Source organism: Amblyraja radiata, chromosome 18 (assembly GCF_010909765.2).
Source record: "Amblyraja radiata isolate CabotCenter1 chromosome 18, sAmbRad1.1.pri, whole genome shotgun sequence".
In the NCBI taxonomy this organism is placed as follows: Eukaryota; Metazoa; Chordata; class Chondrichthyes; order Rajiformes; family Rajidae; genus Amblyraja; species Amblyraja radiata.
The window spans coordinates 20,200,255-20,225,124 of NC_045973.1; the positions used below are offsets into that span (position 1 = coordinate 20,200,255).

General features: G+C 42.6%; 1 protein-coding gene across 5 annotated transcripts in view; it reads left to right on the forward strand.

Moving 5' to 3' along the window:
* rad18 (RAD18 E3 ubiquitin protein ligase) overlaps nt 1–24,870 on the forward strand; it is a 102,573-nt gene that overhangs the window by 62,962 nt on the left and 14,741 nt on the right. For 2 of the 5 annotated variants that reach the window (XM_033036771.1, XM_033036775.1), the window contains 3 exons: nt 4,694–4,819; nt 6,957–7,113; nt 24,611–24,676. In XM_033036771.1, the coding sequence (XP_032892662.1) occupies nt 4,694–4,819; nt 6,957–7,113; nt 24,611–24,676 (349 nt within the window). Of the gene's footprint in view, nt 1–4,693; nt 4,820–6,956; nt 7,114–10,415; nt 10,799–24,610; nt 24,677–24,870 lie in introns of those variants that run through there. The other 3 variants (XM_033036772.1, XM_033036773.1, XM_033036774.1) reach the window with 3 other exon arrangements.

The following is a 24,870-nucleotide window of genomic DNA, read 5'->3' on the forward strand; positions in this document are numbered from 1 at the left end:
TAGCAGGGAGATGAGTGTGTGGCCAGGATGGTGTGGGTCTTTGATGATACTGCCAGCCTTTTTGAAGCAGCGACTGCGATAAATCCCCTCGATGGAAGGAAGGTCAGAGCCGATGATGGATTCCAGTCCATTCTGGAAGTATACATTGAATGGTAAATAATAATCTCCAGGGCGCTCAAATTGCTGAACCAAGCCACGATGCAACCGGTCAGTATGCTCTCGACTGTGCACCTGTAGAAGTTAGAGAGAGTCTTCCTTGACAATCCGACTCTCCGTAATCTTCTCAGGAAGTAGAGGCGCTGATGAGTTTTTTTGATAAATGCGTTAGTGTTCTCGGACCAGGAAAGATCTTCAGAGATGTGCGCGCCCAGGAATTTGAAGTTCTTGACCCTTTCAACCATCTTGATATAAATGGGGCGGTGGGTCCCCCTCCTACTCCTTCCAAAGTCCACAATCAGTTCCTTGGTTTTGCTGGTGTTGAGGGCCAGGTTATTGCCCTGGCACCATATGGACAGTTGCTCGATCTCTCTTCTGTATTCTGACCCATCCCCATCAGTGATACGCCCCACAATAGTGGTGTCGTCAGCGAACTTGATGATGGAGTTCGCACTGTGGTTCGCTACGCAATCATGGGTATAGAGTGAGTACAGCAGGGGGCTGAGCACGCAGCCTTGAGGTGCTCCCGTGCTGATTGTTATCGAGGCTGACACATTTCCACCAATACGAACAGACTGTGGTCTGTGGATGAGGAAGTCGAGGATCCAGTTGCAGAGGGATGCGTAAAGACCCAGTTCTGCGAGCTTGGTAACCAGTTTGGAGGGGATGATTGTGTTAAATGCCGAGCTGTAATCAATGAATAACAGCCTGACATATGAGCCACAATTACATCACAATGGGGCATTGCTAACAGTAACCGCAGCTTCCCACAGAGAGCCTTTTTCCAGCAGCTTCCAGTGATGATGTCACAATGCCACTCACAGAGCGCCAATCACAATAGGCTCTCAAGCTGCCGAGTGCCATGATGACATCACAGTGGGACGTTGCCAACGGTAACTGTAGCTTCTCAGAGAGCCTTTTTCCAGGAGCTTTCAGTGATGATGCTATATTTCACGTTATTGATGATTAAAGCTTTTAAAAATGCCAACTTTAACAAGATTTTTACTGTTAAAATCCTTCCTGCCAGCTTCCAACCCCTATACAAAGCAAAACAGGAACACTCTGAACTTTTCACCTCAATGGGATATCACAGCAAGTGTTTCATCACGAGGGGGAGGGCGAATCGGTATTGCAATTGGAACTGCTGCGACAGGCAGTGGAAGTGCAATTGTATTTATTTTTTTTATTCCACTACTGAGGGAAGCAGGGGAGTGCTGGAATCTTACGTTCGAGAACGGATTCAGTTGGGGGACCACGCCCCCCCCCCCCATGGGGGCTATGGGTTAGTGGTGCAATATTGCATTGGGGAACAGGTTGCGTTGGGGGACCAAGCCCACAGCCATTTTCAAAATGTTGAAAATCCAGCGGCGACCAGAAAAAGGTAAGTCTCCAAAGAAATCGCATAAGTGGGATGGCCCTTTAGATATAATTGCTTTAAGACGTCTTCCAAAGATTAATCCTATTGCTAACAAGACTTTTTATTCCACTTGTTTTTGACTGTCTTGAGGAAAATAACAATTGTGTTTTTCTAGAGTAATGAGATCATGCTATTTAATAAGTGAGTTCGGTATTCCAAAAAATGCAAGGTATCATGGGATTTGTCAAAGATCAAACGCTTTCAATAACGCTTTCAATAAAAATCGAACAAACCCGCCAGCCCAGTGGGTGTAGTTTGGGTCCGATTTTTTTGGTCTTTTTTCAAGTTTGTATTTGTCGGGGGGCAGATACGTGGGAGACTGGGGGTGGGGAGGGGAGACTGGACTGACTCGGCAGCCGCACGCACACAGAACCACGCCTTATCCGCAGCCAGGATCAAACCCGTGTCCCCGGCGCCGCAAGTGCTGCCGAACCACCACTGGCCCGTCCCCGCCCCACTTGAGTCGCCCATCCCCACCCGGGGGGTGGCCAGAGACGTCCGGACCGACAGGAGACCAGCACCCAGGCCCACAGCCAACGCGGAGAAGCGCCAACCCCAGCTCACCTCCGCCTCTCTCGCAGGGCCAACCGACAGCCCGGACCAACGACAACAGCAGCCCGAGGCCCTTAGCTAGCGTGGAGAAGTGCCAACTCCAGCCCAATCCCGCTCCAACTCCAGAGGAGCCTGCCTGCTCCCCGATGGGCTGCTATGGCGACAAGTGCCAGTTCGCCCACAGCCTGGCCAAGCTGCGCTCCCTCAGCTACAACCCCAAGTACAAGCCATACCTTGCACACCACTGGCTTATGCCCCTACGCTACCCGCTGCCACTTCATCCACAACCCCGAGGGGGAGCGAGGACACCGGCCTCGCCTGCGCCAGAGCGCCAGCCTGGACTCGGCCTCCTCCGGCCCGGCGCTTGACAGGGCCGCGCTGCGGGCGCCCTTCACCTTGCGGCTGGGCAAGGGAGGGGGAGGAGGTTGCTCCTGCCGCCAGCACCACCAACAGCACCAGCTATATAATATTAAAAATATGATTCACCTGCTGGACAATTCTGCCCAGCAGGCGGACTGGATTGTAATGGAAAAAGGGGACTGCTCCCCGAGTAATATAGGAGCGATTATCCTCTCACCAATAAATCTGAATAATAAAAATTATAATAAAAACCCAATTATACATAGCACAATTAGAACATGGAAACAAATAAAACAGAATCTAAAATTAAGAAACCTATCTCTCTCAATACCAATAGCCAATAACCCATCGTTTAAACCATCAATCATAGACAAATCATTTATACAATGGGAAAGAATGGGAATCAAAACGCTCGAAGATCTGTATGAAGTGGGAAAATTACTATCATTTCAACAACTACAACTGAAATATAATTTGAAAAATAACCAATATTTTAAATATCTTCAAATTTGTGATTATTTGAAAAAATACACAAAAGACTATCATAATATGCCTTCCGACTTACTGGATGAAGCAATGAAGACAAAGGCGGAATCAGCTAATTTAATATCGTACTTATATAATATCATTTTAAACATAGAAATACCCACAACAGATGGAATTAGAAGAGACTGGGAACAAGAATTAGCTATAAAAATTTCAAAAGAGAGCTGGGATAATCATTTACTACAGGTGCATAAATGCTCGATCAATGTACGACATACGCTTATCCAATTCAAAACATTACATAGACTATATTATTCAAAAACTAAATTAAATAAAATCTTTCCTAATGTTTCACCAATCTGTGATAAATGTCTGTGTCAAGAAGCTACCATAGCGCATTCTTTTGTTTTTTGTACAAAAATCCAAAAATTCTGGCATGGAATATTTGATATTTTTTCAAAATTAACTAAAATAAAACTGGTACCAAAACCAGAATGGATCATTTTTGGGATATCGGAAGGTATCCCTGAATTAAACGTGTATCAGAAGAATTTACTCAATTACGGGCTAATAATGGGAAAAAAGCTCATACTTAAATTCTGGAAAAATGCGCCCACACCAACAATAAAAATGTGGACATCAAATATGTTTGAAACATTACATCTGGAAGAGATGAGATTCCTCTTAGCAGGAAAAGCAAACCAATTCCAAAAGACGTGGTCTACGTTTATGGACCTATTACAAGCATGAGGTGCAATAGTAATTTTAAAAATAAATAAATAAATAAATGGTATCAGGACCTGGCAATGGGAGGTAAAACAACAAAAACAGACTTGGTTGGTAGTCTTTCTGCGGAGTTTAATGTTATAATAGAGCGATTGTCCTTACTTTCTTTTTCTTTCTTTTCTAGGGTCTACTTTCTTACTTTACTTCCTTCTCTAACTTCTTTTCTAAGGGGCTTTCTTTTCCCAACACTCTCTTGCACTTCACGACTCTTGCGCACCTTCTTTACTTTCCTTACTTCTATCTTTTTCTTAAAGCTTAAAAAAAAAATGAAGCGGTACAAAAAATGTATTAAGATATATGTGTTGTGTGTTATTGTAATTTACCGTACTTCTAATTTAAAAAAAAATAAATAAAAAAATACAAAACAGCACCAGCAGCTCCAGCAGGCGCCTGGCCTGCTCATGGCCAGCAGGAGCCCGTCCACAGACTCTCTCTGACCAGTACGACTCCAGCAGCAACGGCTCGGAGTCGCCCGTCTTCGAGCAGGGCCGGCGGCTGCGCATCTTCAGCAGGATCTTGGTGTCGGACTGAGTGGAGGGGGTTGGAGGTGGACGGCTGCCGGCCAATCCTGCGGGACAGGCAGAGCCGAGTTGGAGCCAGCGGCTGCAAGTCTGGGGTCGCCCCGCCAGCCCAATGCCACCCCGGACAGGGACAGGACACCAGGGAAAGGTCGGGGACGGCCCAGCAGCAACTCAACAGCGACGGAGAGCCGACCCCGACCACGGACGAAACGCAAGCCTGCACACAAGGCACACCACCATTGCCGAGACTGTTTTTCGCTTGTGACCTATGATCTGGGCATGCGCAGTCGGAATACCAAACTCGCTTATTCCCATTGTCAACAAGTTTATTGTAACATTGTCCGGTGGAATATCAGGACTGCTCTCATAGCTACCATGCAAATATGCTAACAATATTTGATTTATTACATTGCAGGTGCAAAACACAAGCAGGAGTTTCAACAGCTGATTACTGAGGTGACGAGCAGATGGAAACCTGAGGAGAAGAAATTAAAGAGTGAACACAATAAAGAAACTGAACAACAGTGTTTAACTATCAGAGGTAAAAATAATATGGATTTTATTAATCAAAGTAGTATTTAATGTTATAAAGTTTCATCTGGTATTGGAATCTTGTGGGGGGGGGTTTGGGGGGAGGGGCATGTGGGTGTTGTGGGGGAGAGGGGTGTGTGCGGGGGGAGAGGGGAGAGAGCTTGGAGAAAAGACGGCGGAAGTGCCATGGGGGAGAGGGGGTATCATGGGGGAGGGGGGCAGGAGCCAGCGAGGGGGACCAGAGGGGAAGGGACTGGAGCTGGCGGTGAGATGGGGATTCACAGCGGACGCTGGTCATTCTCCTCCGCCGGGATCAGAGTCTCCTCTTTCCGTTTGGCGACATCTGCAACTCCGCATCGGGCTGGGCTGCTTCCGGACCCTCCGAAATTGTGTCCGGCTGAAGACCTCCGCCGGCCGTCCAGAGCGTCCCTCAGCTCCAGAGCGTCCCTCAGCGATGGCGCAGGAAGGGGCGAACCGTTCCGTGGAATGACAGGAGAAGAGAATAATCCACGTGGCACTGACTGGCAGGAGAGGAGATCAATCTGTGTACGCGCTGTTTTTAAGATTTTTAAACTTCGCTAACTTTTACAATTGACCACCGATCGGAATGAAACTTTGTGCACTCACAGCACAGGAGAAAGATGAATGAGCTGGCGAAAAATCGAAGTGCTATCGCGGACCGTTTTTACGCAAATAGAAAAAACGCGCAAAAACCGGAAGATAACAAGATCTGAGTTTTAGAGAGAGGGGGGCGGGGTGGCAGCTCGTGGGGGCCCGATCTGAGGACGGTGAAAAGCAGCGGGGGGACCAGCCGATCGTGGCTTCCGCTAAGGGAAGCGCACCCACCAGCGTGACAGAGCCGGCCGGGGGGGGGGAGGAGGGGTGGAGAGACAGACGATTGGGCCTTCCCGGAGAGGAGGTCGTCCCCTGTGACGACTGGTAGAGAGGAGAGGGAAGGAGGAGAGGGGAGGAAATGAGAAGAGGAGAGGGGGGGGGTGAAGTGGAGCCGGGCGAGTTAGTGGGCTGCGAAATTCGGAGGGACAGAAGCGGCCTCTGACTCTCTGGAAACCCACAGCTGGAACGGGCGGGCGGGGGAGGGGCGGGGCTTCACGAGCTGCACGGGCAGCGCGGAGAAGTTTCAGCGCGTGAGGTGCCGCTGACCCCGTGCTCATTAAGAAGCTTGGTTAGTTGCTCCAAATTCACCTGTAATTACTAGAAACTCCAGCCACTGGTACGCTCATTGTCAGTGGTTGAGTTGTCCTGGGTGGTTTTAAATCTCCCGATTCTTAAAACGGCTGTTCCCATTCCAGACTAATGGAAATTATTCAATTTCCTTCTTTCCATTTCCCTGGTTCCTTGCAAATGCTTCAGAGATTATGTGAGATTATATGCAAGGTAGTCACTATTGACTATGTGATCTCTGATAATTGATCTTGCGTAACTCTCCAATGGGATACTATTTTTATAATTGTACAACAGTGAAATCGTGTAGAAATAAAAACAGCGTTAGGGTATTATCTCCCAACCCAACATTAATGAAAATAATTGTATTAGGAATATTGGGTTTCTATCCACATGGTACTCACGGTACTCACGTGAGGGCGATCCGGCTCGGGGCTGGAACGATGGTCCAGTGGCTGGGACGGTGTTCTGGCGGCGGTGACCTGAGTCCGGGGTTCTGCCGCGGGCCAGCGGCTGTGTCAGCAGGACTGGTGGACGGCAGCTTCGACCACCCCGGGGCCGCGGTGTGTGAGCCGCGGGACTGTTTGCTACATCGCCCGGTGGGGTATCGCCTCAGCGCAGAGGGAGAAGAGGAGGGAAGAGACTGCAGCCCTAAGACTTTTGCCTCCATCACAGTGAGAAGGTGCTATGTGGACTCACTGTGGTGGATGTTAATATGTGTTTATTGTTGTTTTTTATTGTATTGTATGTATGTATGACTGCAGGCACGAAATTTCGTTCAGACTTCGGTCTGAATGACAATAAAGGAAACCCTGTAACCCTGTAACATGGCCTGAGGTTCACATATACTTGTGCATGACATGGAAATTATGGAGTCTCTCCAAACTTCCACCAGACTAAATTTTATGATGAGTGAAATTATTGCATAGATTATAATGAGACTAATTAGCAAATCTGACTTGCAGGAATTGATGCTGATGAGATAGACAGTAACACAGAAAAGGCTTGCCAGGATGAGCCTCAGTTACCAGAGATAGCAGCTGCGCTTGGGGCATTGGATGCTTTGAAACATGAGCCGTGTTCCTTCGATGTGGTTCTACCTTCATCCTTGTCAACATCCAGGTAACTCTTGTTTTGCTTCATCACTATTCCCCCCACCTTACCCCACCATCAGCAATGGCTCATGTGGTAATATTCTTGCCTGGGTCAGCCAGTTGTGGTTTCAAGCCCAGTTCCAGAGATTTAAGCTCAAATATCTAAGCTAACTGTTCAGTACAGTATTGAGTGGGAGTTGCACTGCCAGAATTGCTGTCATTTGCATGATATTTTAGACATAAATACCTTCTGACCGCCTATGGCTACAAAGGATTCCACAACACTGGACTGAAGGAAAGCAAGTGAGCTTTTTTTATAACCTGGACAATATTTATCCTTCAAATAAACCACAAAAAATGAGACTATTCAGGCTTTGTCACTTTGAAGTTGTGTAAGGTTCCTTCCTTCATAACTACAGTGATTCAATGGCATTCCAAAACCTACAAAACTCTTTGGAATGTTGTGTGCCATTGAAAATAGCACGTGTTTTTTGTTGTCCTGGTTGCCTTGACTTCTTCGGGTACAATTGAGCTATTCCACTTGCCTTCCAGTAGTCATCCAGGTGGTTTGAGGCTGCCGCCCCATCTGATTGTATCCATCCACTATTAACTGGAGGAGGAATCACAAGAGCACCTGATTCTGTTTTCACTCAAGAGCAGTTGCCAGCAAGGTTCCCACTGATGTCAAAGGGACCACTGGGAAAACGCAGCTGGCCTGGCAGAATCTATGGAGGGGGAATCATTGAGATTTAACAGAGCTGGCCATGGATTCCAATGCAATAAACTGCTAATACAAGAAATAAGAAATAAGAAGTAAAAAATAAGAAAATGTGAGAAACATTCATTAGGCCAGAAGCATTTTTTGAGAGAGAAACAACTGATGTTCGTGACTGACGACTAACCCTAAACATGAAACATCATTGACCGAAAATGCCAACCTTGCATTCAACTACCACCTGATCCACCAAGATGTTGGTCTAAAAGCTTGAATTGGGCTTGGTTGGAACAATATAAGAGACCAAAGGAAGATAGGTCAGAGTGTGTGTAGGAATGCACAATTGAAGAAATGGAAGCTCAGAGTAACCTTTGTAGGTTGAATGAAGGTATTCTGCAAAGTGGTCACCCAATCTGCATAAAGCTCCTCCTGTGTTGAGGAAACCACACCATAAAAACCGAATGCAATACATTGAGTTCAAAGAAGTGTAAGCTGATCCCTGTATCACTAGAAGGAAGGTGGGAAGGGACGAGTTGCGTAGGAGGGTGCTATGAGAAGTGAGCGGTGGTTGATGACGATAGAACCAAGGAATTGCTCGCAGAGGGAGCAGTCCTTTGGAATGTTGAAACTGGATGGGAGGGAAATGTGCTTTGTGGTGATGAAGTGGGACACGTGTGTCAAGCAAAGCCACTGAAGCGGGACATACAAGATACAAGACAAGGTTGGGGCCTCCGGAGCTCTCCGCAGTCGCGGCTACGGGCAGCCCGCCGTTCAGGCCCGCTCGCCGGGATGTTGGAACTCCGACGTCAGAACGGGAGGCCAACCTCAGTGGCTTGGACCTCAAAATCGGCCACTTCCTACCAGAGTCCACGGCTCCCGACGTCCCCAGGCCGCGCTGGGCGGAGATTCACGCTGGCGGCCCACGGCAAAGGGCCCCAAGACTCGCCGATGTCGGTCAGCGCTGCCCGCGTTGGGAGCTCCGCATACCACAGCCCCGCAATGTCGACGCTGCAGGCCCAACGCTCCGGAGCTTCAAACGGCGATCCAAGTAGGTACCGAACTCTCCGCGGTGAATCCGGCGCCGCGCCGCCGCCGTTGACGTCTTGTCCGGTCCGCGGTCTCCGGTAGGAAAGGCCGCTCTGATCCAGTGGTAGGCCGCGAGGATGGGGGCGAGGACGCGACTCGGAGAAATAGTTACATCCCCGCCAGGAAGCGACTGGGAAGTGGTTTCCCCCTTAACCTCCCCCCCTCCCCCACATAGAAAAACTAAAGTATCCCCAAAACAAACTGGTTAGACAAACTAAAATTTTATAAAAGATAGAAAAAAAACATACAGACTGTAGGCAGAGGCGCCTTCAATGCGGCGCCCACATGAGTGTCAAGCAAAGTTTTCTTTATTCATAATGAACTAACAGTTTCCAAAGCCACACCGAGTTCCACTCCAACTACAAACCAAGTCACGAGACCCAACCCCTAGAGCTGAGGGTTCGCACTATACGTGGCTAACCATCAGGGACCGCCACAGGACCCCCCTCCCAGAACCAGAGGCACGGAACCGAACGGGAAGACGAATGAGGCGCCCAGACCTCGTGCACATGTCCCCACGCACAGGGGACAGGCCTGGTACGATTGAATTTGGGAGCAACCGGGCGGCAGACACCCCCGACGGCAAGGCTGGGCCACCTGCACAGGCTCGCTACGGTCTAAATGGGCCGGCTTCAAGTGAGCCACAGACACAGTCTCCCGCCAAAATTTGTGCGTAAATGTTGTCCACTTCAGACACCGGGTTGCGGATTGGCGAGATTGCTTCCAATGTGGATGCGTGGACAAGGCGTTTCCCCCTCAGGTCTACTAAAAGTGATTGTGCCCACAGGAAATTGCCGCCCAGCAACGGCTGGGACACGTCTGCAACGGTGAAAGGCTAGGTGAAGTGGCAAGAGCCAAAGATAAGTGGAATGCTGCGGACGCCGTAAGTTCGTATGGTGCTGCCATTCACGGGAGTTAACGAGAGCCTCCGCTTCCCAGAATGAGTGTCCACCCTCCGATGGGGGCAAAACGCAGATTTCCACCACTACTGTGTACACCAGGAATCGTCGTCCTGAGCACCGGTCCCATGCATATAAGCGGTGTATCTTGCCAACCCCCGAGGTGATTACTGGCGGCTGGCCCTAGCATTTCCCGGAAACGAACTGGGCAAGCGGCATTGGCGGGCCGCGGAACCCCAGCGTTGGTGGTAGAAGCACCACTTCTTACCAGCTTCTCCCGGAGCAAGAGATTCAGCTGAAAACATTCGTTTTTTTTGAGAGGGGGGGGCTGAGGTCTAGGCCTACCCCATTACAAATACCATAATTTATTTTCCTAGATCTTCTTAATTCTGCAATTTTTAGGGGGGGGGGGGGGGGGGGGGGGGGATTTTTTAAAGAGAATTTTTGTCTCTTTTTTTTGCCATTTTTAAAGACTTTCTTGTCATATTCTTTTTTTTTAGCGACAGCTGATTATACAAATTGATATCCTCTCCTTGATAAATTTATGCTACCTGAGGAATAAATGATAGCAACCCATAAACTCTAATTCCAAGGTTCCAAGGTTTTTTAATTTTTTTTATTATTATGCAGAATGTATCTTCGTAAGCATAGAACGGCAAGCACCAAACCCCCAGATATGCCAGCTGTTCCGGGACCTTCTGAGCAGAACAAAAAAAACACAAGATGACAGCACCTGAAAGGCAGAGAGCATATAGACAAAGAGTGAAAGAAAATCCAGTAAAATACAAGCACAGAAAGAAGGAGACCGGTTGTGTTGTAAGTTATGGAGAATGAACAGAAGTGAAGAACAAGAACTGAGAGACAGAGACTTATGTAAGCAACGATCAGTTGCATTCAGAGCAAGACAGAAAGCCTTTGGTATCAAGCTTGCTCCAAAATGAACAAGGAAGGCAACACTTGCAAGGCTGAGAAGTGAAGAGAATACAAGAGGAACGAAAGAGCAGCAATGCCAGCACACAAAAAACGACGAGTAACCGAAAGACGTAGAGCACTGTATGCCCAGAAGAAGGAAGCAGAGAACAAGGCGAAGGAGGAGAAAGCGTCTCGAAACTTTAAAAAAACACCCTTGCCTTTCACAAGTGAAAATGCAAGATGGAAATCTATCTCTAGGTCATTGCGAATTCTACCATGATCACCTGATAAATTTGCTGCAGTACTGTCTTCTGTTCTTGGAAAGAGCACACCAAGGAGAAAGTCAACACTGAAAAAGAAATGCATCCTTAGCCCAAGCTCGAAGAAGAAACTTGCGTTCTACCACAAACACTCAGTGAAAAATATGCTAAAGTAAATTAGGGACAAGAGATCCGAGAAGTACCTACAACTCCGAAGACTTTTACATCAAGCCAGTCGTAAAGAAAATACTTCGAAGATACAACTTGGTCTGAGCTGGAAACTCCTATCCAGTACATCTAACCACACACTGGATTCGAGGAAACAAAGATCCGATGCCCTGGATGAAAGCACCAAGGATCAAGTGTGGTCTTTCTATCTAAGACTTGATGTTTCAAAGGAATTACCTTGCAGGGCAGCAGTGTATACTTCCAAGAGTTATGGAGTGTTCGCTGAAAATAGCATACTCTTTGTTCTGTGAAGAAAATCCATCATTGATGACCAGCTTCAGTGCTTTCTACAAGTTTAAACCAAAAAACATCAGACCCATGTCAGCTACAAAGCTGTTACAGTGTCTTTGTGAATATTGTTTTTCTTATGTAACGCTCGTTGCGGTGTCCACTCAAATGGATGCAGTATTCTACAACATGATCAGGTGAATGAAGTGGAAACGGTGTTTGCAATTTTATTGTTCCATATGGTATTCATAAACATAGTAAGGAATAAGAAATACGTGCACTTACTGTGCCAACCAGGTCATTGGTGACACCACCCGACAACCGTTACGCAAAATATATTTGTGTATTCTGATGCCATTTTCGGAACTTGCCATCAATATGCTATCTTTTCTTATATTTTTTTGTTGATACTATGTTAGTCATGAACCCAATAAAGTGCTTGTCAACTTTGTTTGAAGGAATTTTAAATTTGACCCCCTATGTCACATTATTGTCTGCCAGGATTGTAAAAATACGCATATTTAAATAGTGTATTTATTCAGAAAGGCTAAATAGAAATAAAAGTAGAAAATGCTGGAGATGCCTTGCTGATTAGGGAGCAGCTGTAAAGAAAAAGGACAGGTCATATTACTTTAGAATTAGTGATCATGCCCTACTTGTTCTTTAAACTTGGATTGATGTTGACAGATCCAGCATGTGTCAAGTTAACTTGAGAGCTTTATGACCAAAACCGAATGAAATCACTTCCTCGGCTTTTTCATGAATAGTAACTTATCTGAGGAAATGTGATGCAGCAGAAATCTGTGAGCTGCACTCAAGTGGGAGCCACTGCCCTCAGACGTGGCAATGAATCCAAAGAATGTAGAATGTTTGAATATATTTACTTTGGGGCCTCTTGTCATACTGATCCCTCTTGGACATAGCAAGGTTATTTGATACACATCTTTTATTTTATTTTATTCTTCTTTATTCATTATTCATAATATACACAATAAAAATAATTATGTTCTTGAGAGGTGTGCTGGCAAGGACAGCATTTATTGCCCGTGTTATCCTTGAACGTATCACCTTGAACCATTTCAGTCTGTATGCACAGTTATTTCCACAAAGCTGTCGGGTATAGAGCTTTTGACAAGGACAGAGAATTAGTGCCCAAATCAGAATCATGTATTACGTGGAGAAGGGCTGGAAGTTGTAGAACTTACACCGGTCTTTCTTGGTGATAGAGTTTGTGGGTATGAGAAATGCTTTTGTACAAATTGCAGATAGAATTTTTTAAATAAAACTGCTTTTGATGGCCGTGAATTAATTACACGATCTACTGTACCATAAACTTACAACATTCAGAGGATAGCTGCTTGAATGAGGACTGCTGGATTGGAGCCCCTACTTAACAGTTGTAGAGTCGTACAGTATGGAAATATACAAATTACATCTTTCATCAAAATAAAAGCAGAAAAATCTGTACCTACAGGATGAAGCAAAGATTTTTTAGGATGCTGGGTTACAGCTTTAAGAAATCTTATTAGGTTCAACAAATCTTTCAATAATATAGTGAGAGCCTATGTATATGGTGTTAATGTTCACCCCTGAAATAACAGTGTCTTCCCATGTGAAAAGTCATGATCTTAATTAAAGATAGACTGAGGCATCACAATGAATTCCAATCCTTCCCTTATCTAGTTTTGCAGACATGAGCAGTTTTGAGTAATGTTGAGGATTGCTAAATAATAAACAGCTGCAGCAATATCCTTTTCTCATTTACCTCTGCTTTGAGAAAGTGCTGAGACCAAATACCACATTAACTGAGGTCATTGGCACATGCCAAAGCACAATTTATTTTTGATTGTTACTTTTTTACAGAAAAGAAGCATGTTACAGGAAAACTGTTGATCCAGCATACACTTAGCGCTGGATCAGCAAATTTATTTTGTTAATACTCCAACGTATTTGTAATTCACTATTTTAAAATATGTCACGAGTCCTAGGTTACAAGGGAGCATGGGAAGTAGAACCAAGTAAATTTCAAGGGAGAGTGGCTATCAGAGCCAAGTGATTGCATGGGCTTAGCAAGTGGTCGGGGAATATAGGGGCCTGGGACCTGGTGAATGATCCAAATGGCACTGGAACCGAGACTCCAGCAAGCAGAAAGGAATGTGGGAAGTAATCGAAAGAAAGGATGGGAACTGAGGTGCCAGCGAGTGGAAGGGAGCATTAGGAATCAGGATTCGGGTAAGTGGAAAGTGCAAGTATTACCTAGTGGGTGAGATGCTGACCATCAGGATTTCTGAATAAGTGAAGAAAAACTTATCCAAGCAAGATTGAGGTGTTGCACTTTATACAGTTGTATAATGCTAACCCTCTCTGTTACAAGAATAACATCATTGTATAATTTATATCCAAATAGATCATCTACGTATTTATCGGTCTAACTCTCCTAAATGTGGTGAGAATCTGGCATACAGTGAGTAGTTTATGATGTTTACAATTTACTCTTAGTTTTGAGCTAATCGGATTTAAATGCCTCAGACGGACTACAAGTTTCATGATGGAAGTTACGCATGGAAACTTGATCAGCCATTGTCTGAGAAGATGTACCAAGAACAAAAGGAGTTGCTCAGCATTAATTGTATGCTTTCTACCTTAATCAGCTGAATCACAAGGGCAATCATTCTCATTCCATTAAAAAGTCACTGTTGTTTAATCAAAGCTGCGTGAATATTCATATGGGAATCTATTAGAAATTTGAATGAAGTTCACAGGCATCACATCATGCACTAAAACTAGCAAATCCGTCTTAAGGGAAAGTAATTTTGATCTGTAAGATGTTGATGATTTTAAGATCTGATTTTCTTTGGGGAATTGAGAGATTTACATTCCATATTTCATTCTTTAAAGTTCTGAAATGCAATTTAAAAATATTCTCCAATGTAAGAGCATATGTGCAAGAATTCAATAATAATCTGATATAAATTGCAAGCAGGTTAATATGTTCTATACGATGGCAGCTTCATTGAATGGCTGTCACACAAAAAAGGCCATTTGACTATTGTGTGCATACTTCCTTTATATAAGAAGTAAAGAGAATCCAGGGACTTATAGGCAGTGAGCTTAATGTCAGCAGTGCTATTGGGGAAGATTCTTTGGGATAGGATTTTCTCCCATTTGGAAGAGAATGGGTTAATTAGGAACAGTCAGCATGGATTTGTACATGGCAATTCATGCTGGATTGTGTTTTTTGAGGAGGTGACTAAGGTAATGAGGGTAGGGTGATGGATGTGGTAAACATGGATTTTAGTAAGGCATCTGATGAAGTTCCCCATAGTAGACTGATCCAGAAGATTAAGATGCACGGGATTAACAGGGACTTGGTCGTATGGATTCAGAACTGACTTACTGGTAGAAGACAAAGGGTTGTGGTGGAAGGACAATGATCAGTCTGGAGGTCTGCTGGGACCCTTGCTGTTTGTGATATATATAAATGATTTGGACGTAAACATAGTTTGTTAATACATTTGCAGATGACACCAAGATTGCAGGGGTCATGGACAGTGAGGAAGGCTGTCAAAGTATCAGTGGGATATAGATCAGCTGCAGAAATGAGCAGAGAAATGGCAGATGGAGTTTAATCTGAGCAAGTGAGAGGTATTGCACCGTGGAGGGTGAGTATAAGGGGAAAATATACAATTAATGACATGACCCTTAACAGTATTGATGTGCAGGGGGTCCTTGGCTCCAAATCCATAATTCTCTGAAAATGGCGACTGAAGTAGATCGAGTGGTAAAGAAGGGATATGGTATACTGGCTTTCCTTGCTTGGGGCATTGAATACGAGTCAGAAAGTCTTGATGTAGCTTCATAGGACTTTGGGTAGGCCTGTATTTGCATGTATTTCGTGCCGTTCTGGTTGCCGTATTACAGAAAGCATGTGGCTTTGGAAAGGGTGCAGAGGAGGTTTACCGGAATAATACCCCGTTTAGGGGATATTAACTACAGGGAGAAGTTGGACGAACTTGGATTGTTTTCTCTGGAACACTGGAGATGTGGGGAAACCTGATAGAAGTATATACAATTAGGAGAGGCATATATTGGGTAGAACCTTTACCCCAGGATGAAAAACAAATACTAGAGGGCATAGCTTTAAGATAAGAGGGGCAAAGTTTAAAGGAGCAAGGTTCTAAACTGAAGGTGGTGAATGCCAGGAGTGGTTGGTGGAATCAGATACAATCATGGCATGTAAGATACTTTTGGATAGATGTATAGATATGCAGGAAGTGGAGAGTTGGTCTTGGCATGATGTTTGGCACAGATATTGTGTGCCGAAGGGCCTGTGCTTGTGCTGTACTGATTCTGTTCTGCCTGTATGTAAGCAATGCAGCTAGTCCCTTTCCCCATGGGTCTGCAGATCCTTTCCGATTCTGTCTCACGGTAGGCCTAGCAGCGCATTCCAAATCCCAAAAGGTTGACTCTAAAATCATCATTCTGGTAAATCTTTTCTGCATCCTCTCCAAAGCCTCCATGTCTTTTCAAAAGTTTCACGCCTGTATTGATAATTCTGTAAAAAATATCCTTCCACACATCAATTTTGTTTATTTTGCCGGTTACTTGAACTCCCCTAGTTCATCACTCCTCCACCAATGGGAGCAGTTTCTCTGCATCTACTTTGTTCACATTTTTCATGTTTTAAATATTTCTAGCAGATTTCTGTCAAACCTCCTTTGATCCAGAGAGAACTATCCCACTAAAGAAACACAAAGTGAGGCCAATTGAATCTATCAAGAACTTTGTGAGGAATATTTGAGCATTAACAACATCTCCCCAAAGTACCAATTAAGGCTCTCATCAATTATTGGCTGCCATTATATCTATAAGATTTTCACCTGCAGTAGAAGTCTTGTCGATATACCGCTACTGAATGCATAATCCTTAAATGTTGATGTCTGCGCCTAATGTATTTGCTCATGAGTCAAGAAGCTTAATGGCGTGTGCATGCTTCAGACAAAACTAAATCAGCTAACATTTATCCTGTATTTTGTTAAGATAACATACAAAGCATGAACAGTGATGCACACCAACAATGTGCTCAGTGAAAATTGTTGTAATATATTGAAATTATGTCATTCATTCTTCTCAAACATATTTATCAACAACATTGGTTATGCAACGTGCTTCAAAGAGCCTGGAGATTTTAATCCCTATCAATTCATAGAAACAACTGTGCTGTTAGATGTGCCATCTTTGGTATCTTTCACATGAGAGATTAAGGTGAAGCAATTAAAAGATATCCTCTACTATTTTGAAGAATAGGGAAGTTCTTTCTGATGCCTTGGTTATTATTTTCCCTTCAACAAATACCAAAACAGATTAGAACAGCATAATGACTGGATGATGGACATGGTGAAAGGGCTCAGGTTGTCAGCATCTGAAGAAGGAGATACAGGGTTTGTTACACAACAGCAGCCTATGGTCAGTGCAGATGGAATTTCTGTGACCTAGAATATTAACTATTTTTTCTCCATTGATGTCACCTGACACTTTACATTTTTCATTTTTAACACAGTTTTCTGTTTTTAACACCATTTTATTATTGTCACGGTGCTTTCAGTAGGAAGCTGCTGTGTACATTTGGCTACACATTTCCTACCTTACATCTTGCCTCTATTTCACGAATACTTCATTGACTGCAGAGTCTCTGGACATTTTGAGGTTTATGGTATGTGTGCTACGTTAAATGAAAGTACTTTCTTTATTTGTCACTTTAACTCGGGTGTGATCGAGGATTAACCATCTCTCTTCATTTATTCTATTTCAGACTTTGGTCATTTCATGTTTCCAGTGAGTAAGAGTTATGCATTGCAATTTTACTTGATCTTGAAAAAAAATGAAGCATTGAATAACACCAGATTATCATTTCAATGGTTGCTAACTCATTTAGAGCTACAAGTGTATGATTCTACTTACCAGCAGAAATCTAGTGTTTTCTGTAACCAATACAAAAAGTCAGTGGTCTGCAGTGGTCTGCAGATGAGTTATATGTGTACTAGTACTTGGAGGCCATGCTCCATGTATCATTACCGTATTCATTGAGGTACACAAAAAGATAGGTCTTAAACATAACATCCCCAGACAGAGATCATGTACCAACCTTACCCTGTTGCATCACATTGTCCTCCAGCAATAAAAATAAATTGCAAGACCCCAGAATATGTGGACCACTTTCCACATTTCAGGAGCCACTTCTTGGAGTCATTGATGATAAAATTCACCACTTCCTTCGGTGCTCTAACTCGGCATTAGTTGATTGAGGAAAATGGCATTTGATCAAGATCAAGACTTTAGACCAAGCATAAAATCCAGCCGTATCATTCTGAGACACAGATTATTTTCCTGGTAAGCACCAGGAAAAATACCACCAACGCTGCTTGCACAAAATCCTACAAATTCACTAAGAGGTGAACTTATGTCAGTATTCTCTCGCTGGCCAATATCCCCAGCATTGATGCTCTAGTTACACTCAGTCACTTACATTGGGCTGGTTACCTCATTCACCTGCCGGGTACCCAAATCTTGCATCACTCTGCTTTAGAGAGAAATTGCCAGGTAAAAAGAGCAAACATTTCAAGGATATGCTGAAAGCCTCCTTGAGAAATGCAAAATCCCCATAACTTCAGAGAATCCCTAGTCCAGGTCTGCTCAAAGTGGGGAAGGAGCATTTGTAATGGTATTGTAAAGCTTGAGCCCATGACATTGAGACCTCACAAATGCACGGAAGTACCATGGCAGGAGAGGGCTATTTCATAAATTTGCCATCATCCTGCCCTTTCAGGCTCTTCCTGCCTCCCCCCTCACCCCACCCCAGAGGTGTTTATGGTTTGTAGTTACCACATTGATTTCAATAGTCATCTTAGAAAAAACAAAAAAAACCAGAGTAGAGTGAATCACTCTCAATGCCAAAGGGCCATATAAGAAGTTTCAAGCCAAGAAAGGAAAAGATTACAGTAGTTCCCTTGACAACCACTGAAGTATAATTATGAAATATGGATGACTATGTGGTGTTCTGACCATTTTATCACCAGAAAGAATTACCCAGTCGTTCATAAAAGGCGTGTGTGTCATATATTAACATCCGTGGAACCTTTGTGGATATCTTCCTTAAAGGAATAATTAAACTGTTTGCAATCATTTTATCTTTTAAGTAAAATATGCTTTCTGGCTTTCAAGTTCAATGGATTCACAAGGAACAATGACATTGTTTTCAGTCGTTTAGTAGGCAAAAAAGGCCTTGGGCATTTTTGAGGCAAAGGGCATTGGGGGCATTTGGCCTATGAATTATGCTCCTCTATTTCCTTGTCTCTCAAATGTCTCTTTTATTTCTTCCCCTTGAAACAAAATTGTGCAGCAAACAACTGTACTATATTGACATGCACTTATTTTAAGCCTTAGTAGTTGGTAGAATTAATGCAGATAATGTTTCATTCATACCCCATGAAGAATCATTATGGCAATACACCACCTTATCCAAAGTAATCTTTCATTCTTGCAACAAAAAAAATTCTATGTACAATATTATCATATTTTCCTTAAAATGTAGGCAGTTCTGGACATGTTTTTTGTTTCTGTCAAAGCTAAATTGAAGCCATATGGGGAAATTTGCCCATTTTCTTGATATTCATCCGTTCTCCTAATGTACATAAATTTATTTTAATCTGTGGAAGAGATGTAGAACACTATTTTATTAGACATATAATAATGCATTAGGAAAGACTGTATTGCCATGTAGCTGACAGATGTATTACGTTATTTCTCTTTTTAAGGGTGAAGATAGAAAATGTAAGAAGATGGCAGAAGCTGAAATGTCATAGACCATCAGCTGTGGGGAAATTAATAGAAGCCCTAATAATGAATACAGTATCAATTTCAAAAAGCAATGTTTGCTTAATCTATGTTGAACTATTTCAAGAGATGACGGGGAGTATGAGAAAAAAGGATAAGATGTCAAAACTTCCGAAAAGGTGTCTATGAAAGATTAATGAATGTAAGTTCATGCAAAGTAAGGAGACGAGTAGGAAAATGCTGCATAAAAAAATGAAGGGAGCAAGTCAAGGGTAACTGTTGAGTTCCAGAAAGTGAAAACTAAGGTTAAATAAAGATTGATGCTGGGACCAATGTTGCTCGTATTTTATTTATTTATTTAGACTTTGGAATAAAAAGCATGATTTCTAATTTTGTGAATGATGCAAAAAGTTCTATGGAGAACAACAATTTTCAAGCAGGTTGTAGTGAACACGTGGGAATTATAATTGGCAAAAGAATTACAATAAATGTGCAAGGAACTACATTTGGTTAAGAAAAATTAGGTCTCATATTATTTGGAAAAACAGAGATCTTGAAGAGGGAACTGGTGGAAATTCCATTACGTGGGACCTGAACAGCAAGAGTGCTTCAAAGGGAAAGGTCATCCATAATATCCGTAACCCAGACCAGAATGTGATAACTTAATCCTGCCTCTTCTGCGCAGGATGTTAATTGTTAGCAGTGAGACTTTATTACATTAAAATCATGTTGAATACTCATAATACTCATGCCACTCATAATACAACAGAAAAGCTTACAAAATAAATAAATGCAAAGGAAAACTGAAACACAAAAGCACGACTTAGTACATGGAATGCATCTTGTAGTCAACCAATGAACTGTCTACACTCTTTATGCACTATAACATTTTTGCACTTATCGGAAAAGAACAGTTGAAATGCAGTCAGGCAGCAGGCTGAGCCATACTCGTAGGTCTAAGAAACTTGGAATATTTCCAAATGCCAAAAGTGTTAAAATAAATTCCTGAAACTATTTTAAAAAACATTCAAAAAAAGCACTTGCAAACTGTTAAAAATGGAAAATACTAAGAAATGCTATCACTTGATACCTTTCAACCATTTGCCATTGAAATCGGAGAGAAATCCGTGCCAGGGCCTAACTTGCAGATTATTCTAGTGCGCTCATTATAAATGGTGAGGATTTCCACAACTTGTTTTCTCAAAGAAAATGGCAATGTTCTTTCAATAAGACATCAACAAACAATCATTACTAATTTCATGAAATGCAGATTATCAGATACGTGAGCAAAAATCAAAAGCTTTCTGGCATCATCGCAGGGTGCTGCTAGTGTTTAATTTTGAAACTGCCCACAACATCCTGCAAAATTCTGAGCTAATTTTTTAAACTAAATTGAGGAAGTTGATATTGCCACAGTAAGGGTCGTAGAAAAAAATTCAATATACTTTCCAAATGGGAATTGGGTATGTATAAAGGAAGATTTGAAGAATTGGTTGTAGCATCAAGGGAAGGTATTGGATAACTTTTATAAGGAGCTAATTGATATAATGACAGACTAGTATGGGTTCTATGATTTTATGTTTGTAAATTAGATCATACTGGGTTTCTCCATACCATACCATTGGACCGAGCTGACAGATGCATATATTATAAATGACTTGAAATGGTTAAACACACATTTTCATTGCAGACTAATTAGTTGACCCATACCACATGTTAGAATTTTTTTTCAGGTTAACTAAAAAGCCACCGATAATTTACTTTCTGCTGCAAACATCTATGTGGAATTAATGGACTTAATAAAATGCTGCCTTTTTTTGTAAAGTAGAACTGTTTTGAGAAATCTTGGAATAGTGCTTTAATTCATAAAGTGTTTAAGAAGGAACTGCAGATGCTGGAAAATCCCCAAAAAGCTGGAGAAACTCAGCGGGTGCAGCAGCATCTATGGAGCGAAGGAAATAGGCAACGTTTCGGGCCAAAACCCTTCTTCAGAAGAAGAATGCTGCTGCATCCGCTGAGTTTCTCCAGCTTTTTTGTGTACCTTTAATTCATAAATCTGTGTATCTGGTATTTCAATGCTCCATGACAGTGATACATTGTATTAGACAATGTTATTTTATTCATACCATTTTAAGGCAAGATCTGTAACTACTTCATTTTGTGCCAACAATTTTAATCTGGCCATGTTCTGCAATGCTACATTCAGGGAAATTGATTTAATTATCCAACTTCTCAGGGCATTCTATCTAGCCAAAGGAATGTTGATTCAGATGCAGCAGTTAGCCTTAATGTATTTATTTTCTTGGACATCTGAGAAGATTTGGTATGTCCACGAGGATTCAATCAAACTTCAGCAGTAGCATAGAAAGTATCCTGATTGGATGCATTTCAGCCTGGTACGACAACTGTCGTGCTCTTGAATACTAAATGTGCAAGGAGCGATGAACACAGTCCTGACTATCTTTATGGTGTGCTGCATCAGGAAGGCTGCATGTATCAGCAAGGATGCATATGCCACCCTGGCCATTCTCTTTTTGCTTACTCTGCCTTCTGGAAGAGGATAGTTTGAAAATTCAGGCATCCAGATCAAAGAACTGCTTTTCCCCCTGCTGCTGTGAGACTACCCAATTCAGTTATTATTTTATTGTATTTTATTCTTTTGTTGCACTACTTCATATTGCACTAAAATCTTTGAACCATTGTTTTGTCATCTTTGTTGTATGTATTGTTGGATTTATCATTGATGTTGGAAAGAAAATACTCTATGCTTCATTTGAACAATAAATTTAATTCAGCCTGGTGTATATAACAATAAACCAATCTGTTTCTGACATTAATTCACAGATTATGTATGAATAAGCAGTGTTAAAGTGAAAAGATCATTTTCTAATCTGCATTTTTATATGTAAAACTGATCAAGGAGGTAACGAGAAACTAGCCCAGGATACGGACTAGGGTTGAAGTTTGTCTGAAATTAGAGCTAACCCCTTCAGGACTGAAGTTAGGAAGCACTTTGCAGAACGCCTTGACATGCAAAAGGTAGTGGAAGTTTGTAACTTCCACAAATAACATTTTATATCAGTTGTCAAGTTTACACATGTGATTGATAAACTTTGCTAATCAAAAGGAATTAAGGGGATTAAAGACATAGGCAAGTATATGTGGAGACCCAAGAGACAGCAGAAGCTGGCATCTGGAGCAAAATACAACCTGCTGGGGAACGCAGCGGGTCAGACAGTAACGGTTGAGGCAAAAGGATAGTGGACGTTTTGGGTCGAGACTGAGAATGTAATGGGGAGATGGCCATAAAAACGATGTGAGCGGCGTAGACGAGTCAGGAGCTGGCAAGCAATAAGTCGAACCAAGTGGGAGCAGTTGATGGGCAGATACAGTGCCCTCCATAATGTTTGGGACAAAGACCCATCATTTATTTATTTGCCTCTACTTCACAATTTGAGATTTGAAATAGAAAAAATCACATGTGCAGGGCTCTCACTTAACTTTTTTTCTCTGGTGCTAGCCGGGCAACCTCGGCAGCTTTTTAGGTTGCCAAATGACAGTTTAGGTGGTCATCTAAGACGGCTTGCATGAAGCATGCGATAATATGCTCAGACGAAGTGCGTAGTTACCCGTCGGAATTATGCTCAATGAAGCATTCACATATTATCTCTGCTTCAAATAAAGTCACAAACTAAGCATATTCACCAATCAAGACATGATATATACCACAATGACATGCAGCAAAATTATAATACAGTATCTCAACTCTTTTTACATATTGCAATGAATGCAATTTCTATTATTCTTTCCACTTCCAAACAAAAATGTGGTTGGATTATTCAGCCTCGGTGAGACCAAGCGCAGGCTTGGCGATCGTTTTGCACACACCTCCACTTAGTTCGCAATAACCAACCTGATATCCCAGTGGCTCAGCACTTCAACTCCCCCTCCCATACCGAATCCGACCTTTCTGTCCTGGGCCTCCTCCATGGCCAGAGTGAGGCCCACCGCAAATTGGAGGAACAGCACCTCATATTTCGCTTGGGTAGTTTACACCACAGCTGTATGAACATTGGCTTCTCCAATTTCAGGTAGTCCTTGCTTTCTCCCTCCTACCCCTCCCATTCCCAGCTCTCCCACAGCCTACTGTCTCCGTCTCTTCCTTTCTTTTTCCCGCCCGCCCCCTCCGACATCAGTCTGAAGAATGGTCTTGACCCGAAACGTCGCCTATTCCTTCGCTCCATAGATGCGGTTCATTCTACAGCAAGACAATGATCCCAAACATTAACTAAAGCAACAAAGGAGTTTTTCAAAGCTAATAAATTGTCAATTTTTTAGTGGCCAAGTCAATCACCCGATCTGAACCAAATTGAGCATGCCTTTTATATGCTGAAGAGAAAACTGAAGGGGACTAGCCCCCAAAGCAAGCATAAGCTAAAGATGGCTGCAATACAGGCATCACCAGAGAAGACACCCAGCAACTGGTGATGTCCATGAATCGCAGACATTGCTGTGTCCCAAACATTATGGTGCCCTGAAATAGGGGGCTATGTATAAACACTACTGTAATTTCTACATGGTGAAACCAAAATGTATAAAAATGGCCTTTATTAAAATCTGACAATGTGCACTTTAACCACATGTGATTTTTTCTATTACAAATCTCAAATTGCGGAGTACAGAGGCAAATAAATAAATGATGGGTCTTTGTCCCAAACATTATGGAGGGCACTGTATATATGGTTAGGTTACAGATATTATTGACTTGCTCAACTACTGAGGAAGCTTAATGCTATTCCTATTCAAATGGTCTTGAATGGTGCTCATTGGAGTTAGTATATAAATCTACTTTGACTTGAAGTACTGTTGTTTATGTTCTATATAGATTAGTTCCAGGTTCAACTCTGTATTGTGTTGGTTAATATCAGAAAGAATATAAATATACGTACACGCATTTTGATTTTGGATAGGAAGAAATCAGTTGAAGTTCTGTTTAATGACTGGAAAATTGTTATTTGAAATATTGGATGAGGTCAAGGTCATATTAGACACCCTCCTAAACTTACCGCCCTATTTCAAAAGATTGACAGGTATTTTGAGCAGCAGCTCAGTGCCTGCAAGCTCTGATTGAAATGAATCTGTGACTGAAAAGAGTGGATGAATCCAAGTTCTTATTGCTGCTATTTCTTTGGTTTAGCTTTCTCATCCGAAGGGCTATTGCTCTTGTTAACCACCGGCAAATAAAACACAGTCAAAACCTTTTTGTTGTTTGGAAATATTTACACATCACTTTTCAGTTTGACTGTAGAAAAGTGATGTGAATTAGAATCTGTCTTTCTATTGAAACTCTTTAATCTATTTCAGCAGCTCTGACTCAGATATTTGCAGAGATACTGAATATTCCCAGGAGCACGAAGAATCAACAGATATGTGAGTACACTGTTGCAGCTTTTGGCAGACAGAATCCCTTTTACTTTTCAAGATCCATTCTTAGACTTCCCTTCGGACTAATGAGTGAATGTGATGTAAATTAAACATCTGATGCTTTAAAACTTGTTGAAGGTAAGCAAAGCAACTAACAACTTACTAACCTTTATATTTTGTTGGCAATTATTCTAGTTCTT